The sequence below is a fragment of the Salmo trutta genome, chromosome 33, assembly GCF_901001165.1.
Source record: "Salmo trutta chromosome 33, fSalTru1.1, whole genome shotgun sequence".
Lineage (NCBI taxonomy): Eukaryota > Metazoa > Chordata > Actinopteri > Salmoniformes > Salmonidae > Salmo > Salmo trutta.
Window position 1 is genome coordinate 12,835,832 of NC_042989.1, and position 9,751 is coordinate 12,845,582.

At 42.9% G+C, this 9,751-nt stretch overlaps 1 protein-coding gene across 3 annotated transcripts in view; it reads right to left on the reverse strand.

Moving 5' to 3' along the window:
• The window catches only part of zgc:174356 (proton-coupled folate transporter), a 50,830-nt gene extending 42,510 nt beyond the window's left edge, over positions 1–8,320 (reverse strand). Inside the window, exons 1-4 of one of the 3 annotated variants that reach the window (XM_029729832.1) lie at positions 7,642–8,009; positions 7,358–7,520; positions 5,390–6,158; positions 458–555 (exon numbers count right to left, since the gene is read on the reverse strand). In XM_029729832.1, coding sequence (XP_029585692.1) covers positions 458–555; positions 5,390–6,158; positions 7,358–7,474 — 984 coding nt within the window. In that variant the 5' untranslated portion in view covers positions 7,475–7,520; positions 7,642–8,009. Of the gene's footprint in view, positions 1–457; positions 556–5,389; positions 6,159–7,357; positions 8,012–8,289 lie in introns of those variants that run through there. The other 2 variants (XM_029729834.1, XM_029729833.1) reach the window with 2 other exon arrangements.
• Positions 8,321–9,751: the final 1,431 nt, after the last annotated feature.

The following is a 9,751-nucleotide window of genomic DNA, read 5'->3' on the forward strand; positions in this document are numbered from 1 at the left end:
TCGCACGTGGGTAACTAACCACAGTACGCAGACAGAGGAACAGTAATCATGTGATCTGAGTCATGTGCAAATGTTTTCACAACATTATGCAATGACCATTGGCAGTACTCTAGGACCATATAAAGCCAAAGGATCATCATTTTTTCAGTTAGATTTAGTTTTATGATTGAATCAGCTGAACAAATAAACCCATAGCTGCAAGTGGTAATGCAAACAAATGTAGCTTCCACTTGAAATGTACAGTACAGAGCTGGACCTCTAGTTATGTGGATCAGACTTAAATAACTGTTGCACCATATCAGCCAAATCTTTACATATTACTGTCTTTTTACAGTAGAATTATCAATGCATTTCTCAGTGATTTGAGTCTTTAGTTGCTGGGAAAATCAATTGATGTTTGCCTTTTGATGCATCTATATCACAATCATGACCTTTCTGATGAAGCAGAGCCACTTACTAACAGCAGCATCTGGACTGACTTAAACACGCCATACAGTTCAGTTGTGAACTCCCTGGGCTCGTACATCAAATAGAGCAGGGAGATAGCCTGCTCTCCTGGAGGGAGGAAACACACACACACACACACACACACACACACACACACACTGAATGATTGCCAACGTAATAAATGTTTAGAGCGAGTTTAAGATATAGAGGAAAGGTTCATATAGAGTTGTAATGCAGTTGTTGTGGTGGAATATTACTTGTCGGTTATATATACACACAGTACCAGTCATAAGTTTGGACGCCAACTCATTCAAAGGGTTTTTCTTTATTTTACTATTTATCTACATTGTAAAATAATAGTGAAGACATCAGAACTATGAACACATGGAATAATGTAGTAACCAAAATAAAGTGTTAAATAAAAATATATTTTATATTTGAGATTCTTCAAAGTAGCCACCCTTTGCCTTGATGACAGCTTTGCACACTCTTGGTATTTTCTCAACCAGCTTCACATGGAATGCTTTTCCAACAGTCTTGAAGGAGTTCCCACATATGCTGAGCACTTGTTGGCTGCTGTTCCTTCACTCCGCGGTCCAACTCATCCCAAACCATCTCAATTGGGTTGAGGTCGGGTGATTGTGGAGGCCAGGTCATCTGATGCAGGACTCCATCACTCTCCTTCTTGGTCAAATAGCCCTTACACAGCTTGGAAGTGTGTTGGGTCGTTGTCCTGTTGAAAAACAAATGATAGTGGGATTAAGCGCAAACCAGATGTGATGGCGTATCGCTACAGAATTCTGTGGTAGCCATGCTGGTGTCACGTCCTGACCATAGAAAGCTTTTATTTTTCTATGGTAGAGTAGGTCAGGGCATGACAGAGGGTTTTGTCTAGTTGGTCTGTCTATGTTGGTTCTAGTTTCTCTTTTCTATGTTGGGGTTTTGTCTAGTTTATGTATTTCTATATGTGGGTTACTAGTTTTTGTATTTCTATGTTGTTTTTTGGGATGATCTCCAATTAGAGGCAGCTGGTCATTGTTGTCTCTAATTGGGGATCATATTTAAGTTGTTGTTTTTCCCACTAGGTTTTGTGGGAGATTATTTTGAGTAAGTGTATGTTGCACCTCTTCGTCACAGTTTGTTGTTTTGTTCATTAGTATGTCTTGCATAGTTTCACAGTTATAATAAAATGTGGAACGATACACACGCTGCGCTTTGGTCCCATTCTTCAGACATCCGTGACAGAATCTCCCACCACCAAAGGACCAAGCAGCGTGGTCAGGACAAATGGACATGGGAGGAAATCCTGGACGGGAAAGGACCCTGGAGGCAGGCCGGGGAGTATCGCCGTCCGAAGGAGGAGATTAAAGCAGCGACGATACGAGGAACTAGCATGGCAACGACGGAAGCACGAGAGGCAGCCCCAAGAACATTTTTTGGGGGGGCACACGGGTTGGTCGGCGAAGCCGAGGGGTGATTCTGAGAGCGAAGAGTAATATTGGGAGAGACTGAGTGAAGAGTACTGTGAGATAGTGGAGGGTGGTGATGAGAGAGAGAGCTCTTGGTTTGGCGTAGTATGTACGGCATTTTTCCTGAGGAGTATGTAAGCCGTCAGATGTCACCTGAGTCAGCTCCCCGTACTCATCCCAAGAAGTGTGTTAAAGTTCCGGTACAAATGAGGCCGGCTATACGCACCATGTCTCCAGTGCGCATTCACAGCCCAGTACATCCTGTGCCAACTCTCCGTACTCACCGTGGGGAGCGTGTGACCTGTCAGGCACCATGTTTTGCGGTGATAAGCACGGTGTCTCCAATGCCAGCGCCTCGCACTTGCCGGGCTAAAGTGAGCATCCAGCCAGGACGGATTGTGCCAGCCCTACGCTCCAGACCTCCAGTGCGCCTCCACAGCCCAGTACGCCCTGTTCCTGCTCCTCGCACTGAAGTGTGTGTCACCAGTCTGGGGCCACTTGTCCCGGCTCCACGCACTAGGCCTTCAGTGAGTCTCTCCAGTCCGGTGTGTCCTGTTCCTGCTCCACGCACTCGCCCTGAGGTGTGTGTTACCAGTCTGGCGCCACCTGTGCCAGCCCCATGCATCAGGCCTCAAGTGCGCCTGCCTAGTCCGGGGTGTCCTGTTCCTGCTCCCCGTACTCGCCCTGAGGTGCGTGTTACCAGTCTGGCACCACCTGTGCCAGCCCCACGCATCAGGCCTCCAGTGCGCATTCCCTCCGGAGCATCCGGCGACAGTTCCCAGTCCGAAGCCTCCTGAGACGGCCTGCAGTCCGGAGCCTCCAGCGATGATCCACAGTCCGGCGACACGAAAGCGGAGGGATCAGCTAGCGGAGCGGGGGCTACGCCCCGAACCGGAGCCACCTCCTATGCTGGTGGATAAGCAGGATGAGAGGGTTCTTCGTCCCGCACCAGAACCGCCTCAGAGGCAGGAGGATCCGCGGGATGTGAAGGTTCTTTGTCCTGCACCAGAACCGCCACTGACATTAGACACCCATTAGTCACGTCCTGACCATAGAAAGCTTTTATTTTTCTATGGTAGAGTAGGTCAGGGCATGACAGAGGGTTTTGTCTATGTTGGTTCTAGTTTATTTTTTCTATGTTGGGGTTGTCGTCTAGTTTATGTATTTCTGTGGGGTTCTAGTTTTTGTATTTCTATGTTTTTTTGGGGGGGGGGGGGGGTGATTTCCAGTTAGAGGCAGCTGGTCATCCTTGTCTCTAATTGGGGATCATATTTAAGTTGTTGTTTTTCCCACTAGGTTTTGTGGGAGATTATTTTGAGTAAGTGTATGTTGCACCTCTTCGTCACAGTTTGTTGTTTTGTTCATTAGTATGTCTTGCATAGTTTCACAGTTATAATAAAATGTGGAACGATACACACGCTGCGCTTTGGTCCCATTCTTCAGACATCCGTGACAGCTGGTTAAATGTGCCTTGAATTCTAAATAAATCACAGACAGTGTCACCAGCAAAGCACCCCCACAACATCACACTTCCTCCTCCATACTTCACGGTAGGAACTACACATGCAGAGATCATCCGTTCACCTACTCTGCGTCTCACAAAGACACGGCTGTTGGAACCAAAAATCTCAAATTTGAACTCATCAGACCAAAAGGAGAGATTTCCACCGGTCTAATGTCCATTGCTCATGTTTCTTGGCACAAGCAAGTCTTCTTATTGGTGTCATTTTGTGGTTTCTTCGCAGCAATTCGAACATGAAGGCCTGATTCACGCAGTCTCCTATGAACGGTTGATGTTGAGATGTTACTGTTGCTTTTACTCTGAAGCATTTATTTGGGCTGCAATTTCTGAGGCTGGTAACTCTAATGAACTTATCCTCTGCAGCAGAGGTAACTCTAGGTCTTCCTTTCCTGTGGCGGTCCTCATGAGAGACAGTTTCATCATAGCGCTTGATGATTTTTGCGACTGCACTTAAAGAAACTTTCAAAGTTCTTGAAATGTTCCCGGATTGACTGACCTTCATGTCTTAAAGTAATCATGGACTGTCATTTCACTTTGCTTATTTGAGCTGTTCTTGCCATAATATGGACTAGGTCTTTTACCAAATAGGGCTATCTTCTGTATACCACCCCTACCTTAACACAACTTACTGGCTCAAACGCATTAAGTAAATTAACTTTTAACAAGGCACACCTGTTAATTGAAATGCATTCCAGGTGACTACCTCATGAAGCTGGTTCAGAGAATGTCATGAGTGTGCAAAGCTGTCATCAAGACAAAGAGTGGCAACTTGAAGAATCTCAAATATATTTTGATCTATTTAACACTTGTTTGGTTACTATATAATTCCATGTGTTATTTCATAGTTTTGATGTCTTCACTATTATCTTACAATGTAGAAAATAGTAAAAATAAAGAAAAACCCTGGAATGAGTAGGTGTGTCCAAACTTTTGACTGGTACTGTACGTAAACCATAGATTTTCATGACCGTCTTTAAATGGGTAATTTTACGTGTAGGTGTACAGGGCAATCACATACTTCTGTAAATACAGACTGTCACTGAAATGGTATATCTCATTTTCCATTTCATAAAATAATTGCTAGGAATGATTCTATAAGAAATTTGAGATACTGGCATTTTATTCACTATTTAGGGTTCTATCGCGTAGGACATTGCTTGAACACATGGCCTCTTGCATGTATAGACATGAGCTCTGAAGTACATTTGTAATGTATTCATAACCAAGTATGAATTACTATATAACTGACAGCCTTGGCCATTTAAAAAATGGATTGGGTTTATTATGAAGTGTACCATAACTGTACATGAATTCAAAAATCATGTGTTCATGTATGGATGACAAACTATACATTGGCATTGAGGTACTCAATGGTGTTTAAGAAACATTATCTAACATGCAGGAAGTAGGCTTACATATTCCAGTATTCAAAAGAAAATATGACATGACATGAGACAGGGAATGTAAACACTGGTGACAGTGAGTGCACAGATGCTGTACTGCTAATACTTAAAGGCCTACCATAATGTATGTTTCAAATAAGAAAACAATATGGCAGCTCGATTGAAAACTCTCAGGGCAATAAGCAACACTCAGACATCCCCATAGACTACGAACATAATACACCTCCTCCAAATCGATGCAGCTGCCTGCCTCAGAGTCAGCCCAACAAAAGGCAGCAGAGCATTCTGAGAGCCCCTGTGGCACCGTGCGGAGCAGCGAGCCGACAGACTAAATGGGAAAGCATCACCTCTCCGATCTGGATTCTGAGCTCTTTAACCACATTCAACATTGTTGAGTGCACAGATGCTGTATTGCTTTTACTGTGAAGGTCTATCATACTGTATGTTTCAAATAGGAAAACAATGGCATTAACAGCTCATTTGAAAACCCTCAGTTGAACAGCTGTGTTGAGACAATAATGATCAAACAACAGATGGAGTTTACTCACCTACAGCTACCAGGTTGTTGATGAATGTGCAGACTATAAGAAGGTGGAGTTTCTGCCTCTGCTGTCCTGGCCTCCTCCTGAACATGGCTTGGAAGGACCTCTTGACATCAGACAGGCACAACAGGTTGGATGATGGTTCAGTGTCAGTATCACCAGCTTCACATGGCAGTCTGTCTCCATCTCCATCTTCCCCTGAGGGTGGAGGTGGGACTGAGCGTTCAGGATCCCGTAACCAAAGCAGAATATAGAGCACTGAGAGAACATGGCAGGAGCAGTATGCCACAAATGCAGAGGTCAGCCCAAACTCTTGTATCAAGAAACCAACTAACAAGAACCCCACCGTCCCTCCTACGAAGATCATCGACTCTGCCGCCGCCATACGCAGAGTACGGTTACTCCCCATCCCGGCTGTGACATCTGCTAAGTAACTAAACGAGCTAAGGAACACTGAGACGTATCCTCCAGAGAGGCCCGTTACCCCTGCGGCGGCTAGCGACCAGTACACACTAATGTCCTTCAGTAGAGACATTGCTATGAGCACACCACCACTGACCAGAGACATAAGGCAAGGGAGCAGCATGACAGCCTTGCGGCTGGAGCGGTCAGACCAGGAGCCTAGCAGCATGGCTGGAAGGATGGACAGTAGGCTGGTCACACATGTGTAGATCAAGAGGATGTAGGAGGAACGACCCTCAATCAGCTCCTCCTCATCCTTGAGGTGCTCCGGGCTGCTGCAGATATAAGAGTCTTGAAACAGCTCATAGCACACCTGGACAGAGGAACAGACACTTTAAGGTTTCCAGATCAAGATTAAGCCTAGTCCTGGAAGAGAAAGCATGCACAATAGAGAATCTATTTAATCAATTTTTTCTGGAAACAGGAATTGTTCCCTAACTTATTAGGTACTCATGTTAGGAACTATTGATATAATACACTTTTTCATAATATAATTTCATAATGACTCCCAGAGCTAATGCCTAGGCTTCAGCTCAAAAGACTTACGCAGCGTTGAGGCATGTAAAATGACCTTAGTCGATCCCACAGTTCCCATTGCACAGACTCAAGAACACGTTTCATTCAAATCATACTTCTGCTTCCCTGTCTACATTCATCATTCACATTTTACTGGATAAAATCGAACCTGCAGAGCTGAACTTACTCTTGGGGAACCATTTCATCTGCTATGCATGCTATTGCAACATGGAAAGTGCTGCAGCATTAATGAGCCCAAACAGACAGATAAGATGTCAGTCTGAAATGATTAAATAAATCTGGATAATATAAACCATAAAAACAGAGAAAAATGACAGTGAAATTATGGCCCTCGCTGCAAGAGGCACATTGTCTACAGAGTTTTATGTACAGTACATCCAGATGTTGTTTGACTGTTGAACTCTGTACTGTATTATATGCATGTGCATGTTCTGCCTCACCTTTACATGGATATTGAATTGAGTTCAGCAGAGGTAGGAGAGAGAGGAGGGAGTAGACTGTATATTAATAAAAAGGCAGGGAGCTGTGAGAATCAGATATTTGCATCTGTATGCTATGTAACCCACAAGCATACAGTAGCCTATATCGGTTCAGTCCTATGTCTGTGCTTTACATTTGCTTTGAGTTCCATTGTGATAAAATAAATAAACTGTGCCCAAATTGTATACACTCTACTCTGAATTTCAGGATATCATATCTAATGGTAGGCCTACTATTTGAATCTGAACGCCAGGTTGATTGATTTAGAGTTTTACTGTTCATGTGTCACTGGAACGGACAGGACTGTTTCACCTAATTTTGGTCGAAACATTGGTCTAGTTGAACATGTATAAACAACAAAAATCGAGTCTAGCCTATGATACTGAAAATAGCAACCATGGTTCTGATAGTTTAATGACTAGCCTAATAAGCAAACATGTGTAAGTAAACAGGCGTGTTTGATAATGCCGCGAGCAGATCGTTGGCCCACTGTACCTTTGCGATGACCAGCTGTTGATAAGCAGGCGTCACGATAAACGTGCTGGTCATGTAGAAAAAAATAACCGGCTCCACGGTAACGAATGTTCGGACCCGTTGTCCCCATGTTGACATATCGTTGTTGAGCCGCTCTTGCGATAGCAGACGAGTGCAAACACGACTGGTGTAACAGAAATACAAAAGACAAGGTAACTCTTGCTACAATTAGCCTATAGGAGGTATAACAAGTTATCGAAGTCTTACAGAGGAGTCACATGTTTGTCAGTATAACGCATCATTACCTCGTCCCTACAGTAAAAATGACTTCAGTTCCATGTTATAAAAATGAGTCACAGCAGCTCCTACTTCCGTAATAAAGTAAAAGGTTACACTCCCAAATCACACTCAATTCCCAGTATGCACTAGCTAATTTTGTCCAGGCTAGGGCTCAATACAAAAGTAGTGCACTATGTAGGGTCTAGCCTATAGGTTGCCATTTGGGATGTATAGGTGCAAAAGGTCAAACCTTGGCCACCATGGTTTTTCAGACTAGGCTAAACAATAAGACCATGATACTCCTTCCTGTTTTGCTTCAGTGGAGTTGGAAAGAACACTACAGAGATGACAGCGACCACCTGACATAAAAAAAAACATGTAGCCTATGTAAGCGGTGTGAAATGACTAACTAGTTAGTGGTGCGCACAAGTAGCGATTCAATTGGTGACGTCACTCCGTCTGAGCCCTTGAAGTACGTTAAGTATATTTAAAACCAAATACTTTGACTTTTAGTCAAGTTGTATTTTACTGGGTGACTTTCACTTTTACTTTAGTCATTTTCTTATTAACGTGATACTTTTATTGAGGTAAGACAATTGGGTACTTTGGCGACTAACATGCTGACCAGACCGGACACGTCGCGTGCGAGCGTTGCAAAATACATTTATACATACATGTTATTCAGTCATTGCACCCACACTGCTCGGTGGTCTGCGTGGCCAGGCGCTAAAATAGAAATCGGTTCTATTTGTGACGCTCAACGTGCTGCAAGTCCAGCCTCTCTCATCTCTTCATTGGTTTTCAGAAGCATATACCCACGTGTGATTCAGCCTGAATTATACCAAATGTATTGTGAACACACCGCATGCATTTTGTATTTGTGTATCATGATCTGTACAAATAAATACCAATCCACAAATGTGAATCACTTTCCACAAATGTAAATCACTTTCCACAAATGTAAATCACTATCCACAAACAAACACCTTTTGATTTGTATTTGTAAATCGATATATTGCATTAGAATTTTTTTATAACTGCAGATAAGCAGTTCACTTCCACGGGCCTTAAGTAAAATGACTGCCATAAAGATGTTCACATAAGAGAGATATGCGCAAACATGACAGATATGGCAAACCTGCCACTCCATATTTGGAAGCGCTTAGGTCACCTGACTTTTGGCAGGGATTTGACGACAAGAAAAATACAAAAGGTTCTCAGGCGTAGAAAGCGATTTGTAATCGTAGAAAAAAAGTTTGCACGCATAGAAACGATTCGTAGTTGTAGGTTTGCCATATTTGTCATGTCTGACACATTGGAAACAATTTAAAAAAACAGAGCAAACTAGAATGCTATTTGGCCCTAAAGAGAGAGTAAACAGTGGCAGAATACCTGACCCAAACTTAAGGAAAGCTTTGACAATGTACAGACTCAGTGAGCATAGCCTTGCCATTGAGAAAGGCTGCCGTAGGCAGACCTGGCTCTCGAGAAGACAGGCTATGTGCACACTGCCCACAAAATGAGGTGGAAACTGAGCTGCACTTCCTAACCTCCTGCCAAATGTATGACCATATTAGCGCCACATATTTCCCTCAGATTACACAGATCCACAAAGAATGCGAAAACAAACCCAATTTTGATCAACCCAATATATACTGGGTGAAATACCACAGTGTGACATCACACCAGCAAGATTTGTGACCTGTTGCCACAAGAAAAGGGCAACCAGTGAAGAACAAACACCAGTGTAAATATAACCCATATTTATGTTTATTTATTTTCCCTTTTGTACTTTAACTATTTACACATCATTACAACATTATAGACATATGACATTTAAAATGTATTTTCTTTTGGAACTTTTGTGAGCATAATGTTTACTGTTCATTTTTTATTGTTTATTTCACTTTTGTTTATTATCTATTTCAGTTGCTTTGGCAATGTAAACATATATTTCCCATGCCAATAAAGCCCCCTTAAATTCAAATTGAATTGAGAGAGAGAGAGAGAGAGAGAGAGAGAGAGAGAAAGAGCGAGAGAAAGCAATGACGTGCAGTGTTGTAAAAATACTTTAAAGTACTACTTAAGTAGTTTTTTGGGGTATCTGTACTTTACTTTACTATTTAGATTTTTTGC